The sequence below is a fragment of the Schistocerca nitens genome, chromosome 5 (genome assembly GCF_023898315.1).
Source record: "Schistocerca nitens isolate TAMUIC-IGC-003100 chromosome 5, iqSchNite1.1, whole genome shotgun sequence".
Classification (NCBI taxonomy): Eukaryota; Metazoa; Arthropoda; class Insecta; order Orthoptera; family Acrididae; genus Schistocerca; species Schistocerca nitens.
The window spans coordinates 451,941,870-451,963,555 of NC_064618.1; the positions used below are offsets into that span (position 1 = coordinate 451,941,870).

At 36.6% G+C, this 21,686-nt stretch overlaps 1 protein-coding gene across 2 annotated transcripts in view; it reads left to right on the forward strand.

Annotated features, from left to right (window-relative positions):
* The window catches only part of LOC126259993 (uncharacterized), a 224,743-nt gene extending 203,715 nt beyond the window's left edge, over window positions 1–21,028 (forward strand). Inside the window, exons 10-11 of one of the 2 annotated variants that reach the window (XR_007546584.1) lie at window positions 14,679–14,832; window positions 20,285–21,028. Coding sequence is in view for 1 of the 2 variants with exons in the window: in XM_049957134.1 (XP_049813091.1) it covers window positions 20,285–20,392 (108 nt within the window). In the remaining variant the exon portion in view is untranslated. The remainder of the gene's footprint in view (window positions 1–14,678; window positions 14,833–20,284) is intronic. The other variant, XM_049957134.1, reaches the window with a different exon arrangement.
* Window positions 21,029–21,686: the final 658 nt, after the last annotated feature.

Sequence of the window (21,686 nt, forward strand, 5' to 3'; positions counted from 1 at the left end):
AGCCAATCGATGTGTTCTTCACAAAAACTACCTTCATTATACAGTAGTCTTGAACAAACTGTGACAGAAGCCTGAGCAACAGGGGACTGATGTACCAGAACACACATTGATACTATGAAATAGTGGTGTGTAATCTAATGTATAGGCCATATAGGTTATGCCATGAGTTGTAACTTTTTATACAATCACCTGACTATGTACTACTTGTATTTTTTTAGCATTGCTAATGGCTAGGCAATGGCAAAAATCTAGATTTGTCGAATAAAATTTGTGAGAAAAAGATGACCGACTGCTGTGCTCTATCATTTGAAACTCCATTTACTAGTTCATCACTCACTGTTGTTCCAGTCTTTAAATATTTGAATCTTTATATTTGCTGCTTATTGTTTTTGGTTGCTCATCCATTAAGTGTAGGCTTTCATCTGTGTATCTGATCTAGTATAGTATGCACTTTGAACTATTTTTGTAAAAATAGTGTGTTGAACATGACTTTTGAATATATTTGCTAACGCTCCTGAAAGTCCGAAAGTCACCATCAGAGTCAGAAGTGTAATTATTAAGAGTTATTTCAGAAAGTGCACTGGATATACCTTTTATATGAAATATGAAACACAGGTTGGGTGATAAATATCAACACTGCAACTCACAAAATGTGTTTTGCTTGAAAATGGAAACTGAATGGCCACTGTATAAAAGGACCAAATACATAGACTTGTTAGATAAGCTGTGCCAAGCATTTCCAGTTAGACTTAGAGGATAAGAAAACTGCAGCTCCACTCGTACTTACCACACAAGATATCCTTTATGAAAACCAGTTTTTGTTAACTAATGTGAATCAGTAATCTGTTGTAAGCAATTTCCTAAATAAATTTAAAGAGTTTGGTGTTACTATTGTGTCTCTGACTCTTTCAGAAAATATACCTCATTCGCTGGTGTAAGGAGTTCTGTCGAGTCATTGCACGATTTTGTTGTCGAAAGAATTGGAGCTTTTTAGTAATGTTAAGACATTTGTTAGCTCCTTTATAGTTTTTACTTTTAAACTACTGTTGATGCTGAAATGTAGTGATGGATGAAATTAAGAACTCAGCTGAAACAGGAACTCATGAAAGAAAACGAGTGAGAATTTTCAGAATGCAGCCAATGACAGCCAAATTGTGCACTGTCCTCAGGTACAAAATACCTGCTTTTCTGTATGTTCATTTTGTGGTTGCCTGGTGAAGAAATTTTCACAATGCTTCTGATGAGTAAGTGATGAGACACTGGAACTTGAGACATGTTAGTAATGAGTTAAAAGGAATTAAAGGTTTGAGTGCGTGCTAAATAACCATTGTTATGCTAGAAAGAAAGCTGAAATTCTTTTAGAAATGAGTGTTCATTTTTTATATATTTGAAAATACATACGTAATTCAAAGAGACATTGATATTTTTGTCTGTTCTAAACAATCAATGCAACTGCAGTGTTTCTTTAATGTTTTTGATAGGAATTCTACTTTTGTTAGTTGTAGCAAAATATTTTATTTCATGTAGATACCCTGTCTAAAACTGACATTTTGGTGTTAGAGATAACATTACTTCTCAGAAAATCAACTTTACCTTTGTGTATTCACTATTTTATGAATGACATTTTTGATCTTTTTGTTATTAAACCAATTGAACTGATATTTCTTCTTTCTTCTTCTCTGAGCCTCACTACTAGAAACTTATGTTAAATAGTAGTGCAATTTAAATAATTTCCTCTTTATTTTAGCATCATAGTACACAACTTACTGTTCCTATACTAATGGAGTTTGTTTTATTTAATTCTTCGTCTGTAAATTAGTTGGAAGCAGTGAGTTCAGTGATGCAAAGATCATGGGCCATAAGCTTGCTATTGTCTTCTCATTCCAATATTTGTAAGTCATACCTGCAGTTTATGTTGTTAACAAAGTTTTATTATGGTTATTATTATCATGCATAGCTAACTTTTTGCATTAATGATTAACAATAACATGATTTTGTGTCACCGAACTCACTGCTTTCCAATTATGCTTGGCCTGAAGCTAAAAATCGTTGTATCATTGTCGTCTTCATTTCCCATTTATCTAGAATCAGGCCAGTTCGGGAAATTTATGGTACGTTTCCAGTTTTTTCTGTCTTTCCACTATTCTCCTTTTGTTCCAGATTCCTTCTTCTTAAACTCATCTTTATTGAGTCAATCCATCTTGCTGTAGGTCTCCTTCTTGCCTTCAGACTTGGTGTTCTTCCATCTTCCATTCACTGTGCTTGTCCAAACCATTTTGACCTGTTCTTCTCAATTCTCTCATTCAGTTTTTCTATGTTCCTAACATCTTCATTTCTCACTCTCTCTCTCCTCATTTTCCCTAATCTGTTACTTAGGAATTTCATTTTACTGGCTTTGAATCTACTCTCCTCTCTTCTTCTTATTGTCCAGGTCTCCAATGCATATCCTTACACTTCATTGATTCCTCCCTTCCCCAGAATAAGCCCTCCCCCCTCCCCCTCACACACACACAGGAAAAATACATTTCTCTGTTGTTCCTTTTGCTAACTTCTGCCATCATTCTTGCATTTTGCATTTGCATTATCACCCTTCCTGAATATTTGAAGTTACCCACACTTCCTTTAATGTTAATTTGTTCATTGTCTTCTCTGCCCCCCCCCCCCCTCCCCCCTGCCCACCAGTTACCACCATAGTTTTGCTTTTCCCCACACTGTGTTTTATTCTATATCTCTTTTTTTTTCATTTAAGATGTCTATTTGTTTTTGTACGTCCTTAGTGTTGGTTTCCCACACCAGAACATGACTGGAAAATAGCAGTAACTTCCTGTCCCTTCCTTTATGAGCAACTTTTATCTCTTCCAAAATAGTGGTAACACTACTCTTCTGTCTTGACCCTATAACTTTCCTAAAGCCGTCAGTTCCTTCAACCTGGATCTGAACACAGCTGAAGCTTTTGTCATACATCACTTGAAAGTTGTCAATTGTTTGTTTTCCAACTCCCTTTCTCTAGAAAGTTTCCCCAAGCCCTTTCTCTGGGCTCATTATGATATGCTTCCACTAAGTCAAGAAATGTCATCACCAGGTCTCATACTCCCAATGCCTTTCCTTCAACTATCCCATACTAAAGATTGAGTCCACCATTCATCCACCATGTTGAAAGACATACTGCTCCTCTTCTAACAAACATTCCACTTTTTCCCTGTCTTCTTTTCAATATCTTCTCCATTATTTTTGCTACTTGTGATATGAGTGTGATACCTTGATAATCATCACATACTTTTGTCTCCCTTCTTGAATGCTGGAATTATTGTTCCCTTTCCACATTCTCCAGGCACACATCTCTGACTCCATATGCATCTTAACTATCTATATAACCATTGTAGCCCAGTAGGTCCAGCCATCTTCATCATTTCCACACGTATGTCATCTATCCCAGGTGCCTTTTCTGTCTTCTTCTCAGTGTTAGTTCTACTTCTAAGATTGTAATGTCTTTCTCTTCTTCTAGGCCCAGGTCCCTTCCTTATCTCCTCTGGTTGCATTATTAACTCTCCTTTTTCCCGTTTCGCCAGCTTTGTGTAAGTGCATTCCTCTGACTCCTTGTACTTCCGTACAGCATTCTGTTAGCCCCAGTAACATCCTTTCCCAACTCGCATGTGAGTTCCTCCCAGCTTTATCCACGTTTCTTCTGCTACCACTTTCGTACACTTCTTATTACTGTTGTGATATTTCCTTTTACTTTATTCCATTTACCTCTTTTCCATTCATGCCACACATTCTTCTTTTCTTTTATTGCTTCCTTTGCCTGCTTATTCCTTACATTTGCCCTTGTAGACATTCTGCCACAAGTGTTCTCGGCAAAGTTTAGAAATGCTTCTTTTTATGCCATAAGAAAAGACAGAATACATATACTGTTGTGACAATTTTACAATTACGTTTTCTTTTATTGTTGGCAATGTGATGTATCCTAACTCTTTACAACACTTTACTATCACACATAAATTTAAAATTACGCATACTGGAAGGAAGAGACTATGTTAGACAGTAAGTCACCATCAGAGAGACACCTAGACATCTCTGTTATTGTTAGTACTGACATCAGACTTGTAATTTACAACAAATAACATTTCTTCCCTTTTTAAATCAATAACCATATACTGTTATGTCTTGCAGTGGAGGTTATAAAATTTTTTAGAAGTGAATTCTAAGAATTACATCAATGACTGAACAATTTTATGTTCAGTATTTTCATCTGAAATAACAAGTGAATGAGGCTGGCTGATTTTAGTAGTAAGGGATATCAATGAAACAAACAGAAATATGTGTATCAAAATCAAGAAATTGGAACCTAATTCTCAAATGCAGTATTTGAATACTTGACATTGGTTCTTCATCCTTTAACTGCTGGCCACATATATATCCATGCACAGTCGTGCCTCCATTGCTAACAATGTATACGGGGTGTTACAAAAAGGTATAGCCAAACTTTCAGGAAACATTCCTCACACACAAATAAAGAAAAGATGTTATGTGGACATGTGTCCGGAAACGCTTAATTTCCATGTTGGAGCTCATTTTAGTTTCGTCAGTATGTACTGTACTTCCTCGATTCACCGCCAGTTGGCCCAATTGAAGGAAGGTAATGTTGACTTCTGTGCTTGTGTTGACATGCGACTCATTGCTCTACAGTACTAGCATCAAGCACATCAGTACATAGCATCAACAGGTTAGTGTTCATCACGAACGTGGTTTTGCAGTCAGTGCAATGTTTACAAATGCGGAGTTGGCAGATGCCCATTTGATGTATGGATTAGCACGGGGCAATAGCCATGGTGCGGTATGTTTGTATCGAGACAGATTTCCAGAATGAAGGTGTCCCGACAGGAAGACGTTCGAAGCAATTGATCAGCATCTTAGAGAGCGTGGAACATTCCAGCCTATGACTGGTGACTGGGGAAGACCTAAAACAACAAGGACACCTGCAATGGATGGGCAATTCTTCGTGCAGCTGATGATAACCCTAATGTCAGTGTCAGAGAAGTTGCTGCTGTACAAGGTAACATTGACCACGTCACTGTGTGGAGAGTGCTACGGGAGAACCAGTTGTTTCCGTACCGTGTACAGCGTGTGCAGGCACTATCAGCAGCCGATTGGGCTCCACGGGTACACTTCTGCGAATGGTTCATCCAACAATGTGTCAATCCTCATTCCAGTGCAAATGTTCTCTTTACGGATGATGCTTCATTCCAACGTGATCAAATTGTAAATTTTCACAATCAGCATGTGTGGGCTGACGAGAATATGCACGCAATTGTGCAATCACATCATCAACACAGATTTTCTGTGAACGTTTGGGCAGGCATTGTTGGTGATGTCTTGATTGGGCCCCATGTTCTTCCACCTACGCTCAATGGAGCACGTTATCATGATTTCAAACGGGATACTCTACCTGTGCTGCTAGAACACGTGCCTTTACAAGTACGACACAACATGTGGTTCATGCACGATGGAGCTCCTGCACATTTCAGTCGAAGTGTTGGTACGCTTCTCAGCAACAGATTCGGTGACCGATGGATTGGTAGAGGTGGACCAATTCCATGGCCTCCACGCTCTCCTGACCTCACTCAACCCTCTTGACTTTCATTTATGGGGGCATTTGAAAGCTCTTGTCTACGCAACCCCGGTACCAAATGTAGAGACTCTTCGTGCTCGTATTGTGGACGGCTGTAATACAATATGCCATTCTCCAGGGCTGCATCAGCGCATCAGGGATTCCATGCGACGGAGGGTGGATGCATGTATCCTCGCTAATGGAGGACATTTTGAACATTTCCTGTAACATAGTGTTTGAAGTCACGCTGGTACGTTCTGTTGCTGTGTGTTTCCATTCCATGATTAATGTGATTTGAAGAGAAGTAATAAAATGAGCTCTAACATGGAAAGTAAGCGTTTCCGGACACATGTCCACATAACATATTTTCGTTCTTTGTGTGTGAGGAATGTTTCCTGAAAGTTTGGCCGTACCTTTTTGTAACACCCTGTATACATGACAGGAGCTGAGCATGCCAGAAATACTATCATCAAATATATACACTTCAAGGTTGTATTAGTATATGAAGCTATAAAACACACTGTGTATGTGGGCAATTGATATACAAGTCCGTCTCTCCTCCACTACTTGCATTAAGAACAACTAATGCAGTAGCTACCTACACATTTCCCATGAACCGGAAATTATGCCAAAATTTGAAGCCAAACGGTAAAGATCTGAGGTAGAATTTAGCTTAACAGACACTATGAGGGCTTTGAAGTGGTGTGACAAAAGAGAGGTATGTATATTGATGACAGTATGGTGAAAAGGAAAGTTGCTACTCACCATATAGCAGAGATGCTGAGTCGCAGATAGGCACAACAAAAAGACTGTCTCAAATATTTTTGTTGTGGCTATCTGCGACTCAGCATCTCCGCTATATGGTGTGTAGCAACTTTCCTTTACATAATATTGTTACAGTCCATCCTGGATTTTCCTTATGTTGATGACAGGCCACACAGCTGTGAAAGTGGACCACCAAAGTAATACCAAAAAATTTAAACCAAAATGTGCATTGGGTAACAATGACTCTATGGGTGCAGTGGACAGATATAAAATGCTAGTTAGCTGAACAGAATGTTTTCACAAAATACTGATGTTATACAAAAATTCTTTTTACAATCCTTCTGTGTATGCATGTTAAAGTTCATACCAGAAAGAATATTTCTGTCGCCAAATTTCATCTGGGCCTCATTCATGAGATAAAGACATACCACCAAGAAAGGAAAGTTCAAGAGGTTGCTGATCAGTCGAGAAAAACCCATTACGTTTTCAACTAAGGCCCTTTCGAAACATCATTGAATTTTGAATTGTCAGTAAAACAACACCAACCTGTAAGAAGATGTTTTATATGTAGCATGAACAAAAAATGAAAGTAATCACTTTATTGTTGTAAACAGGGACTATGTGTTTACCTTGTTTTGAAATAAATCGCACAAAAGACTTTCTGAAATGTGCTTCCTTGTAATGTTGTCTAGTTTTAGGAACTTCAGCAATAAAGACTATTCAAAGTACAATTTATTTTTAGAACTTATTGGTGAGAATAAATGCAGGAGAGTCTGCGATGACAATGACTCAGCGCAAAAGGTGCTGCAGCGTTCAGCATGGTAGGCACTGCCATGTGGTGCATTCAACCACACATATATGTGCATTTTGTTATGGGAACTCAGCAGTGAAAGAGATAAGAACATCCAGAACATTTTGCAGTCAAGAATCTCTTGGTTCTCAGATTGTACATCTCTAATGCTGTGTAACAGAGTAAACCTATTGCAACTCATCGTGGTTGTTTATTATTAGTTTTATATGTGCTGACACTGTTTGGAAGTGATCACTACACCCAGTGGCTAACGATGTCAGTGAATCATAATTTTTTTCCATAGTTATTGCAGCCTTCTGAATTAAACTGAACTTTGTGTTCTTGGGATAAGGTACTTTAGCACTTAAAACACGTTTAATCCCAGTATCTGCCCAGCCTTTCTCATTGCTTCCATTTGATTTCCTTTAAACAATATTCAGAGGGCTACATAAATATGTTTAAGATACAATTCAAATTTCTTATTTATACCTTCTCATTGAAAAATATGTATCTTCCTTGTGTTTGTCACTAAATAAAAATGTAAATGTCATGTGACTAGGGCCTCCCATTGGGTAGACCATTCGCCGGGCGCAAGTCTTTAGATTTGACGCCACTTTGGCAACGTGCGCGTTGATGGGAATTAAATTATGATGATTAGGGCAACACAACACCCAATCCCTGAGCGGAGAAAATCTCTGACCTAGCTGGGAATCGAACCTGGGCCCTTAGGATTGACAGCCTGCCATGCTCACCACTCAGCTACCAGTAGTGGACGTGTTTGACACTGAGCTCAATTAATTAGCACTCATTCTTTTACAAACATATTTTTCTTTTATCAAGAAAATCTAATTATTTGGCATATTTTATGGGAAACATTTAATCACTTTGGTCAAATAAATTATTATAACTTTTATGGGGAAGTCACTGGAGGTAGTTGACTATAGCTAGGGCCAGGAAATGGTATCGTAATACCTATTAGCAGTAAGCATACTATTTCATTGTCATCAATTGTCAGTAATCACAAATCTCTCAAACTACAATGGCCATTTTAAACCATGGCTGGCATAAGGAGTGGTAATTTATTGCACTTTCAGATGAATGAAATATATGTTAGTGTCAGTCTGTATTACTGAATGGCATACTGACAGACGTCAGGTTTTGACCACCACTGAATACAACGTGTGCTCTCAACCTCAAGTTTACTGGATCCTACAATTACTGGAGTCAGAAAGGCACATTTTTTTAGGGTAATCAGTTGACAGACAGACATATGAAAGAAATAGAGCAGAAAAGGACGATAATAAAATTAACTTGCTTCATCACAACGTTAGGGGGTTGAAAAATGAATTACATGAGCTTCTTGTATGCTACAAGATGTGGAAAATTCTAGTGATAGGTGTTCTGTGCCTGTCTGAACACCAGGTAACTGAAGGAATGGAAAGTTAAATATTAGGGATTATAGACTATCATAATTTCTGTGTAGAGTTAACATGGAAAAAAGAGGAGTTGTAACATATGTAAAAGTTGGACACAAAATCAAAAATATTGAAATAGATAGGTTTTGTGTTGATTAGAACCTAGATACACATGTCTGAGAGTTGTTACCGCAGAATACTTCTCTGGTAATTGCAACAGACTACAGATCCCTTCTAGGAAACTTCTATTGATTGATGAAAAATATAGATGCATTATTGAACTACCTGTCTGACAAGAAGAAACAATTAGTTTATGGAGATTTCAATGTAAACTTCTTAAAAGATACAGACAGTAACAATGAACTGGAATCATCATTTCGACATTTCAATCTAATTTCAGTAGTCAGTTTTCAAATTCATCTGCAGCATGATAGATTAACAGCACCGATGGATAACATTTTTATTGGCAAAGCTCAGGCTGGAGCAATGTTTACCCAGTTGTTATTGGACTATCAGATCATGATTCACAATTAATGGAAACAAACAATATAGCTGTGGCTGACAGTACACAAGCTGTGAATAATTTTAACAATCACTTTCTAAATGTGCCATCAAAAACAGAATTAAATGATTCAGTTGAAGAAGCAAGAGAATATATTAAAAATGTCAGTCCAAAAAACTTTATGCAACCAGAAGTAGCACCAGAATCTGTCAATGAAGTTAATAGAATTTTAAAAATTCTAAAAAAGTCAGATGCTTGTATGGTGTTGACAGAATTTCAAAAAGAATTTTGAAAATTGCTCTAACTTAATAAGTAATGTTCTTAGTGATATGTGTAATGCATCACTGGCACAGGGAATTTTTCCACATTTATTACATTATACAACTGTTAAACCTCTTCATAAGAAAGGAGACAAGAAAGATTTAGATAACTATCACCCAATTTCCTTACTGACATCTGTTTCCACAATATTCGAAAAAGTAATTACTCACCAGTAGCCTCAATTTTAAGTAGAAACAATTTACTTAGCATATCACAGTTTGGATTCCAGAAGGGTTGGTCAATGGTGAATGCTATTTGTACACTCACTCAGCGAATATTAAAAGCTATAAATAATAAAATTTTGCCAGTTGGAATTTTTTGTGATCTTTTCAAAGTGTTTGATTGTTTAGACCATTTTACACTCTTAGAAGTGTGGTGTCACCGCTAGACACCACACTGGCTAGGTGGTAACTTAAATCGGCCGCGGTCCTGTAGTACATGTCGGACCCGCGTGTCGCCACTGTGTAATCGCAAACCTAGCGCCACCACATGGCAGGTCAGAAGACACGGACTAGACCTCGCCCCAGTTGTACGGACGACATAGCTTGCGACCAGACCTACCAAGTCTTCCTCTCATTTGCCGAGAGACTGATAGAATAGCCTTCAGCTTATTCCATAGCAACTACCTAGCAAGGCGCCATTTGTATCAGTGCTCATAGCTTACTACTATTCGAGAGATGTATTCCAACAAGAGAATAAAGATAAGTATATTATTCCAGCTACGTACTTTTCTTCTTATTCATTAATAAGTCTCATGTTCCAGTACTTCACGCCCGTCTGCGTTAGTTTAGCGTGCACTTTCAGCCACTTCGATCTACAAGGTGTTGGCCCAGCTGCCGACACATCAAGAAGAACTCAAGTTTTATGGAATCGAGGGCTGTATATACAAATGGTTTTAATCATACTTAACAAACAGAATGAAAAATTTGTGCCAAATAATTCAAACAATGTTGAAAGGTAGAAAAGTTTAGTGACTGGGAAGAAATCACAAAGGGAGTCCCATAGGCTTCAATTTCAGGTCCACTCCTATTCCTTACATAGCATGTGAATGACTGTCCATTTAACATTCAACAACAAGAAGTGGTACTTTTTGCAAACAATACTAGTGTTATAATAAATCCTATTTGAGAGAAAGCAATGAAAGACATTTTTAATGATATTTTTCAAAGAATTATTAAGTGGTTCTCAGAAAATGCACTCTCCCTAAATATTGAGAAAACACTAGATTCATTTCTGTACAACAATTAGAATCATACCAACAGTTGATATAGCATGTGAACAGGAGTCAATAAATGGGACAGAATGCTCAAAATTTTTGCATGTACATATTGATGGATACTTGGACAGGAAGAAGATGATTTCTGAGCTTCTCATACAAAAGTTCAGTTATTTCTGCTCTTCAATAATTGCTGGTCTTAGAAACAAACAAATCAACCTTGTGACATATTACCATTCAGTAATGTTTTATGGAGTAATTTTCTGGGGTAATTCACAATTCTGATTGCACAAAAGAGAGTAGTAAGAATAATATGTGATGTTCACCTACATACTTCACATCAGTATCTCTTAAATGAGTTGGGCATTTTAACTGCACCATCACAATACATTTATTTGTCAACAAAATTCATCCTAAACAATCCATCACATCTTGAGAAGAACAGTGATGTCCATACCTACAACACTAGAGATAAAAATGATGTTTATTATGTATTATTAAAGTTGTCAGTGGCTTGGAAAGAAGCAGTATGCAGCACAAAAATTTATAATTATTTTCCCCATTACATAAAATGTTTGACAGGTAGCAAAGCAAGTTTTAAATCCAATATGAAATCATTTCTGCTGGATGACTCCATCTGTTCCATGTACAAATTTCTATTTAAAAGCTGGTAGCCTGAGAGGGGCCCCTTGTTTGTAAGTGTACTTGAATAAGTAGGACTAAAAAATATGCTTATTGGTATTAAAACAAGTCAATTACACATATCCTGCAAATTCAGTCATTCCACATCATTTCAATAAAAGAATCATTCAAATAATCTCTGAAATATGTAAGTAATTGACTGACTGACTGACTGACTAACTCAGTGCAATATGGATGCTAACCACCTTATCACAGAGGTTGTAGAACTCGAGTTATTAAGCCCTGCGTGAGATACTCCACATGTCATATTTCAGCTGGACAAAGTGTGACCAAATCGGACAACGAAGATATGAGCCACATTCGAAGAATGGTGGGTAACGCTGTCATATTGGTCTGCACATTTACCTGGCTTGTCACCCATTGACCAGGTCAGCGATATGAATGGTTAGCAAGTTATTTCTTGTGTTCCTCCAGTAACTGCTCATAATGTTTTTGCATTCACATTAAAACTGAGTGGATGAAAGTGGCTCCAGACAATGTCCACACTCTTTAACTTATTGCCATAATAGTTAAAGGCCCTGATTGTAGCACAGGAGGATTTCTTACAGTACTGAATTCTTGAAAATCAGACATAATGTTCAGTTTTGTAGTTCTAATCTTTTGTGGATTGTCATCTACCAAATCTGTGATATGGAGTTCATTTTAGTCACATGTATGCTTGGTGTTGAACATTTGAAAATGTTAGTGTAGTTTGATTCGTAAAGATTATTCAGTAAAGGCCACATCTCCTACTTGCTACTGCAGGAGCTAAGATTAATGGCAGTTCCTGATAACTGTATAACTACAAAATCAGACAATAATATACTGCTAATGTTTTTGTGAACATTGAAGAACACAGATTTAGTACGTATTGTAGTAATTGTTCTGAAATGGAAACTTAGAATTTACTGCCATTATGTTTTCTGAAAATTTATCATGCAGTTATATCTCATTGTGAATGTACACAACTACTTTCACAGCTTGAATGCAAATATACTGGCTGATTTTTGGGTGGAACATGAATTTCTCAGTAAACTATAGCATGTGTGTGTGAATATTGGAAGTGTAATCTGTAAGATGGATGTCAACAGAGAAGTGTATATGCTCACAGTGCATAGAATGAAGATAGGGTGAGGAGATTTATAATATTAAATAGGACTAAAGGTTGACTGAGATGGTAAATGGTTATTTTAGCTTAATCAAAGTCCAGATGATAGACACAGGTCAGCTATAAACTTGAAACAACAGTTACATATATGTTAATCATTCCAGTGTAGATACTTGAAAGGCAATATCTAAACATGTTCACATAGGCTCTAACCTCAACTCATTTCTCCTATTATGTCTGATGTTTTTGGAACTTGAATTATGCAGACATGTGCTATACATAAGTAACTCTTCTTTTTTCCAAACAAACTATTTCAGGCAATTTTCGGAGGTTGAATTAAGAATGACACTGCAAACGTTATCTCAACATATGTCATAAGTGGAGTTTGTCTGAGTGATTAATAGTATATGAAACTTTTCTTTACGTATTTGCTGTTCATAGTGAAGAGAACATGGCTTCAATTATCATCCATTCTGCCATCACAAATTCCAAATGAGCTACTTTGTCCTTTGTAGTACATCCCTTTGATTAGAAGGTAACCATCTTTGCTCTTGGCTGCTTTGCTTGTGTATTCTCTCCCTTAGGTGAAATGCTAGAAGCAGATACCAGGAAGAATTAAAAAAAATTATCATAGCTAATATTGAAGTTTTCTGAAATTTATACGTATTTGTTTAAACAGGCTTGGTTTATTAAAGTGGTTTTTATTAGTTAAAAATAGGATAATAGCTGGAGTGTATAAAATATAATGATATTTAAGACAATTTTTCACCTGTGACTTAAAAAGTTGAAGTTGCCATTAAGCACTGCTGTTCTGCCAGGGTTCTTAAATGAAATAAGCTGCTCAAAAAAAGTTTTGATTACCTGCATATGTGTGGACATCTGTACAATTAGATTCAAGTAGAACAAGGAATGAAAGAATAAATCTTATGAAACTAAAAAGAAATAAATGTGCTATGAAACTAAAACATAGCATTAACCAAATTAAGGCAGTTTGTTCAAAAATGGACATTTTCACTCATTCATGAAATCAAAAGTTGCTGTTGGGTAACATTTAATACAATGTTGCCACATCACATGCACTGTCAAATGCTTGGATCCCCCTGGCATACTGCACATGATGTCGTTCCAGACATTGTTGCCCAAGCCTGTCCCACTCTTCGATGGCTGCTCTCCTGAGATCTTTCAGTGTGTGAGAAGAGTTCTTGGAATGATGCAATTCAAACTTTAGCTGGCATCAGATGTGCTTAATTGCATTCATGGCAGCAGATATAGGCAATTCCATTTAGTTGAGTCCTGCTGCATGGAGGAAGGTGTTTGTGAGATGGGCGCATTAATTTCATGCAGTATCATCTTAAAAGAAGGATCCACCTCTAAAAAGTCAATTGTAGGGCTGGATAATAGGTTGGAGCATCATATTCTGATATTATACATCCCCGTACAGTTATAAGAAATGACACCCATTCAAGATAACAGTCCGAAACATGACTGTTCCACCTCTCTGCTGAACCCATGTTACTACAAGCCAGGGATGTGTGTTGGCACCTGGCTACCTCAATACTCATCTATGACAATCACTAGACATCAAGCAAATCTTGCATATATAAGTGAGCAAAACGTGGCACCGATGATCCAGGTTCCACTTCACGTTTTCTCTACCCCACATTCTTAATGCACTATTGTGCTGGTAGGTTTGTACTTTTTTAAATGCACATCAAGTGGCCAAATTGCTTGATTGAAGATAGTTACAAGCAATATTTTATGATAGCAGTCATCAGCTGCTGTTATGAATCCAAGTGAACAACTATGAGGAAAGTTTTCAGTATTTGGTTGAAAGATTGAATTGTGTTGTTGAGGTGCATACCAATCAAGTGAGCAACTTCCTACACAGACAACCCCTCTTGCTGTACAGTAACACACCATTTACACTTTAAATAACCTTTTGAGGAGCATTGACAGGCTTAACAGAGTACATGAGCTGCAGTGCAGAGTTGGTGATTGGGAACGTAGCAAGCTTTAATGAACTGCACTCAGAATGTGGGTTCATTTTTACTTATGTTATACTAGTTGCTGTACATAATTATTTCCTGTGGTCAAAAGAGTCTGACAAAGATGTGTACTACACTAAAATAAAAGCTTTGCAACTCACGAGGGTAGTGGAAAAATTTTTTTGAGCAGCTTATGATAAGTTATTTAAAAAAAACATAATTATAAATACAATCTGGGGATCTATAAATACGCATGGTAATCATTTTTACTGTTGTTATTTCAACAGTTGTGACCTCAGTACCTCTCAGTGGCCAACTTATAAACGAGAAATTGGACAACATTTTGCAACTTCACATACTGAGATACTTGATCAGTCATGAACAAATTCATCATAAAACCATTGTACTACCTTTCATTGCCAATATTGGTGGAAAAATAAGGTAATTGTGTACATTTTCCATTACATGTCACTAAATTTATGGCCTTGAAATAGCTTTAAAAAATAAAATAAAGAAATTAACTTTTTAAATAATCAGAAATCTCAGTCTCGCAATTGTGAACCATTTTCAGTTTAATATATTTATCTCACTGAGAGTAAGAGAGTGTAATTTTATGCCAAATTCTATAGATGAGTTTACAACTGATGTCAGAGGCAACAGAAAATTTCCAAATGTAACAGTGAAAATATAAATAGATATTTGTAACACAGTATAACATGTGCTAAATAGTGTGTTTTTGCTTGCCAATATATATATGAGATAAGAAAGTTCTAGCAGACTGCAAATACTTAAGAAGCAACATAGACCACTCACCAAATAGTAGAAGCATTGAATTGCATTAAAAAAAACTTGCAAGCAGGAAAGAGAGGGGGTATTAATGATTTGTTCAGTTATATTGGGCCTCTGTCATTTATCTGGTAACGCTATAGTGTTGCACTATGCTTTGCAGGGAACCCTGGGCTGGGCAAAGAATTAGTTTGTACCTAATAAACCACTCTGTAACCCTGACAAAATGTAGAACCTTCCACTATGATCCTCTGAGGTCATAGAAGTCAAATCAGTAAAATATTTTAGAAATACAGCATGAGTGTCCTATCTACATAGAAATTGGTAGGTTTAGTCATGGATGAGTATCTAAGGATGGCTTACTTTTTTTTTTTTAAGTCTGTTGTTATGGTGACACTCCAGCCATATTACAGACACTTTGAAAATACAGGAGGTAGTTAGATTGAAGTGGAAAGTTGTTGCTGACCCCTCTTTGTCAACATGAAAATACCTTCAATTACAAACCTCTATATTCGTGCTGTACTACTTTACGTTGAGTGCAAGAGAAGATATCCATCACAACACCAGAGGCAAAATAAATAGATCTAGACTTCTGGAGTTACAGCTGACAAGTAGAGCACCCATTCTATGAACTGAAGGAATTTCATGATATGAGCAATATATTGACATAAGTTATTAACAGAGACAGGGAAAAACCATTTTATTTTATGACCAACTTTGGTGTTACTTTTTTGTCAAATCAGCTTTTCTGCACTACACAGATAACTGTTATCCTTGAAGCACATCCTTTTCACTCATAATCCTCCTGGTCTCAATCTCTGCTAACACTTGAGCCCCCATTTATTTATGAAAATACAAAGTACAGTTACCAACAAACTTTACATATTCACATACTCCTTTACCTTTAACCCAAATGAATACAGACTCATTTACAGATATTTTTCTCTTACTGCGAGTATATAAAGCCAATGATGAAGGCGACATACAAGCAGATTTACCAAAGTCTTTATTAGCAAGTTCTGCCATATGGTAGGTACGATAGGCGATAATGTCTCTATCAATGAAACTTTCAAGTCCAGGTACGTTAGCCATCCTTAGATACTCATCCATGACTAAACCTACCAATTTCTATGTAGATAGGACACTCATGCTGTATTTCTAAAATATTTTACTGATTTGACTTCTATGACCTCAGAGGATCATAGTGGAAGGTTCTGCATTTTGTCAGCGTTACAGAGTGCTTTATTAGGTACAAACTAATTCTTTGCCCAGCCCAGGGTTCCCTGCAAAGCGTAGTGCAACACTATAGCGTTACCAGATAAATGACAGAGGCCCAATATAACTGAACAAATCATTAATACCCACTCTGAAGAAAAATGGCCCCATGACTGCTCCCTGCAATCATTACTTCCTTCACAGCAGAGTGCTGTTGTTTAAATAAGAGTGAATTACAGCTACAGATAATATACTTAATCAATAAATTCCAATTTTGAAAGCAGTAAGTCATCTCTTGATAACCAAACTGACTTGTGCAGAGAGTATTAAATTTTTAAAATGTTTGCACAATTGATCGTGTATTGAAGACTCCTAACTTTTTAGAGAAGACTGGGATTATAGGAACAGGTCAGTAATTTTGTGAAGGCATGAGCTTATGTGTCAACAAGTCAGGTACATTTTTTCCTTTCTTTTAATTGTGTGATTAAATACCACATAATATTCCGTAGAATCAATGAGGAAAGGAACATACAGGAAATACTGACAAGAGTAAGGGACAGGATGATAGGACATCTGTTACAATATCAGGAAATAACTTCAGTGATACTAAAGGGAGCTGTAGAGGATAAAAACTGTAGAGCAAGACAGAGATTGGAAATCAGGACATAGAGGACAGAGGACATAGGCTGCAATTGCCACTCTGAGATGAAAAGGTTGACACAGGAGAGGAATTCATGGCAGTCCACATCAAACTAGTCAGGAGACCCATGACTCAAAAAATAGGCATTCATACTTTTGGAGTAGGATGATTTAGAAACATCTGCGGGTGTGATAATATCCTAGTGAAATTCATACTTCCAAGGGATCTCTGCATGCAGAAGATCTGTTGTATTGATTTTGCATCTCTGTTGCTTTCTGAGTTCAGACATGAGTGATTTCAGTCATTTGGATTGAGCATTCTTGTATGTTGATAGGAGTACACTCTTGTCTTATGGTTATCCCATGCTACCTGGCACTTGATGGGAGTATATAGTGTTCATGTGATACTCTTTTCAGCTAGAGTAAGTCTGTCTTTGTAGTGTTTCTTGCACTTCAGGGAGCAATAAGCTATACATGTGGTGTTTTCTACTTGGTCCCACCGCAACAAGAGCTTTTATAAATTCTAAGCAATGTGAGGATCTCTTTCTTAATATGAGCCAGGTCATCAGAATTAAATTTAACCAGATATTTGGGCAGATCTTCTCAAGTGGTTAACAATAGTGGTATAAATCAATGGATCTTTACAATAAATGATCAAAAAGAAGTTCCTCAGATTGTTAATTTGAGTTTCATACCCAAAGCCCCAACTTACATCTCTTAGATCATTTATGATCACATTAATATAGTCCTCTCTCAGACCTCTAACCCATACAATACATTGCTCAATATTTATTAGGATGTTGGCATCTAAATGAGAATGTTGTTCAAAACAGATTGAGAGAAGTATTTTATCATGTTCAGCAAAGCATCCCTCTCCCATGATACTTAGTTTGTACATACTCTTGAGAAGGTAATAATAATATTATCTCAACAGACATTTGTACAAATTGGTCAGTAGTTTGTGCAATACTAATTTAAAGATCTGAAAAGTTTAAAAAAAAAATCACCACAGATGTTGACATTAATTTCAGATTTTCGAATCTGCCATCCTAGATTAAAATTTTTCCCAACACTTATTTCCATCTGCACTTGGAGATTTGTATAAACTGACAAGAACAATATTCTCTTCTCTCTATCTATACAGCAAAATTCTGCATCAGGATGAAATTTCATAGTGCTAAGACACTGGGTTTGAATGTGGAAAGATGGTGGTCCAAATTCCTGTGCAGACATCCAGTTTTAGGGGTTCTATGATTTCCCTAAATTGTTCCTTAGAAAAGGTATGGCAGGTTTCTTTCTATAGTTCAAGCCTCTACTCTGTCTCTAACGACATCAATATAGATGGGAAATTGTAACCTTACTCTCTTTCTTTCCTTCCTTCCTTAGTCAAGCTCAGTACAGTACGAGTTTACAAATACCTTTGCAAATGTAAATGAATCTTTAACAAATTTCCAGAACCTGTATATTTTCTTATACTTCTACTCATAATGGCTCCACTAACACACCCATGTGGGATGTAAAACTAATTTTGATTGTTAACTAATGTTTTGACTCACACACAATATGTCAACATTTTCAATGCAACAGACATGTTCTAATTCTAACATTATTCCTGATGCAGAGAATATTAACTTGCAATAGTGTAACTTCTTTTATTTCTGTCATTCTTTTTCTGCAGTCAACATTCTTATCAGCAGAACACCTCATTTGTGATGCGCGTGGGCTACAGTCTTAGTACATCACTTTATAAATTTATATTTGGACAAGAGGACTGAGATAAGTTTAATTCAGTTACTTGATAAATAATCAGCCTGTCACATTCCTTCAAGTTTTAGCCTTCTTTGTGTTTCTTTATTCAGGTGTTAATCTCATTTTTAGGACGCAGATGATGTTTATTGTTAAAATGGTGAATAAGAGTAGTAATGGGGGTGAGTGAGTAAATATGACTAATTGAATTTGTATTTTACAGCTTTTCAAGTTTTATTTCACATACACAATAAACAGCAGCCCTTTTTGTGTTGTTAGTACATATTTACAACCATCTTGCAATCAGTGTTGGTTTAAAAAATTATATTTACATCTGAGGAAGTTCCATTTCATACGTCTTCCTGTAATTCCCAATAACGAGATGCTCTTCCTAATAATTTATGAAACAGGTTGCACATTTGGCTCATCACCTATTGTAATGCAGTGCACATTATCTGGTAGTGATGGCCCTCACTCCAGAACAGAAGTTCAGGAATCAGCAGTCTGTGATCTGCTTGCAGATTTGTGTGAGGCATTCCTTCTGAAAGGAGGCATCCAACAGTTGGGAGCGGTGGGGGGAGGGGGGGGGGGGGAGTGTCACCAGTCATACCTTATTGTCCATTGCTTACATCCAGAATTCTTTCCACTGAGCCCGACTCTATTTTGACAGTAAGATGGCAACACATTTGGGAGTGGGATACTGAAGTTCAATGTGTGTAAAGCAGACCATAGCTCTTGATTTGTTACCAGTACTTCTCAAAGTGCCCTGGACCCAGCAGCTAACTGCCAGCTTCTCCCCAGCTTTACTAGGCAGAGATGAGTGTCTTTGATGGCCTGGGCTTCTCTATCTGTTGTCTTGATCAGATATGGCTTGAGATCTGGAGCTCATGTAGAATTTCGCAGAACCAATACGCCTCATTCGTTCCAGTGCCCAGAACCCAGAATGTAGCTCCACATTAGATACTGTAAATCCATTTAGTAAATCAGACTTGAAGGAGGCAGCCTTTAGTGTTGTCCTCATGATGGGTGGGCCCCTCTCATTCATTTTTAACCTTCCCCTAATGTATCCCTCTCTCCTTGCTGAGGAAGGAACAATTAGTTTGGAAAGGTACTTGGTATATAGAATCAGATATGTTATATGTGTGCTGGCAGCCCTGACAATTCTCCTTAAGATAAATACTGGCCAGAAATGTCACTTAGCTTTATAGATTTCTCAACAGAATTTTTGTTTTGATACACTTATTTTTTTATAATTTATGTAAGTATTTATGGCTCTCTGCAGTTCTCTCGAAGCAAAAATCCAAGAATTTTATTAAAGTTCCAGAAATAAAGAAAGGTTTAATTGAATTCATTAATGTATAATGTCTCTCCAAATTATGTGAGTGCCATTTTAACCCTTTGTTATTTTCAGACAGTTATATGAACAAAAATATGTACCACCAAAATTCCACAATGCAAATTTGTGAAGCTTTTACTATGGAAAATTATTTTTTTTTTTTTTTTGCAGGAAGTTCGTGCACATTTATACTCAATGTGGAGTGGTGGTGATATGGCTTTCATGAGGGTGCCAGAATCAGCTGAGTTACCAGATGGTCCAAGTCATACTGATAACTGAACTTAAAATACTTTTAACTATAATGTGTGCATGTGATTTTAAAGGTACAAATTATGAGATTGTTTAATATAGTTTATGAATGTTCATATTTCTTCTTTATAAACTGTGGTGCTATACCATTGCAGACGTCACCCATAATAAAAGAGATCTTCCTTATTGCTATATTTTTCTATTATATTTGAGAGAATGTTTGAACTGGCTTTATTTGAAAGATTGTTTCAAAGTGTTTTTCCTTTATTATATAGTCTTATCCCATTTTAGTGAGCAACTTCTGAATCTAGAAGAAAACACTAAGTTCTTTAATGCTGTCCCAAAAATTTAAAACTGTTTCCCTTTCAAATAATTACTAGCAGATTTTAAATATAATGTTGTACATGTGTATGTGTGTAGTAAAGTGGTTTGTGGGATAAGGTATCCTGCATGAGCAGCTCTCTGTCAGTGAGGATTTGGTCCTCAGCAATCTTTGCACTGGCTTTTTACTACAACCAGCAGTAATAGGACATAATTTTTTGTCTCTACAAACAAAGCAGATTACCATTTGATAAATTGTAAATATCATCCAATGCTAATTTTTCAATGTAAAACACTTAGGTATCTATGTTTGTTATCTGGAAGTCTTTGCAAGCTGTGTATTGCAGGGTACTCGTTATTACCTGTTAAGCACCAGATTTTTATCATGTTTCATGTACAATTTCTAATTGTAACATTGAAGAAAAACATGTTTATGTAATTTACACATTCTATAAATACTGTAATTTCATCATCACAATTTCTTTGTGATTATGTACCTCCATATCCTTTTATGCGAAAAATGGTGACTAGTATTATTTACATAATTTTTACTGAGAGAGTCAAGGGTTCTCTCCTCACACATATCCTCCTAAAGCCAAGGTACACCAACCAAAGCAGCAGCCTTTTTATTGAAACTAATAAATCTGAATGGTGGGTTGGTCAACAATTATCATATGATATTAATGCCAATCAAACTGGTGTTGAATAACTCAAACAATGGAAAATTCAGGATGGAATGTAACCATATTAGAGAAGGGGAGTTGCTACTCACCATATAGCGGAGATGCTGAGTCGCGATAGGCACAACAAAAAGATTCACACAATTGTAGCTTTCGGCCATGACAAAGGCCTTAATGGCCGAAAGCTATAATTGTGTGAATCTTTTTGTTGTGCCTATCACGACTCAGCATATCCACTATATGATGAGTAGGAACTTTCCTTCTCTAATATTGTTGGTGTTGAAGAAACTAATACAAAAGATAGGTCACATAAATAATGCTGT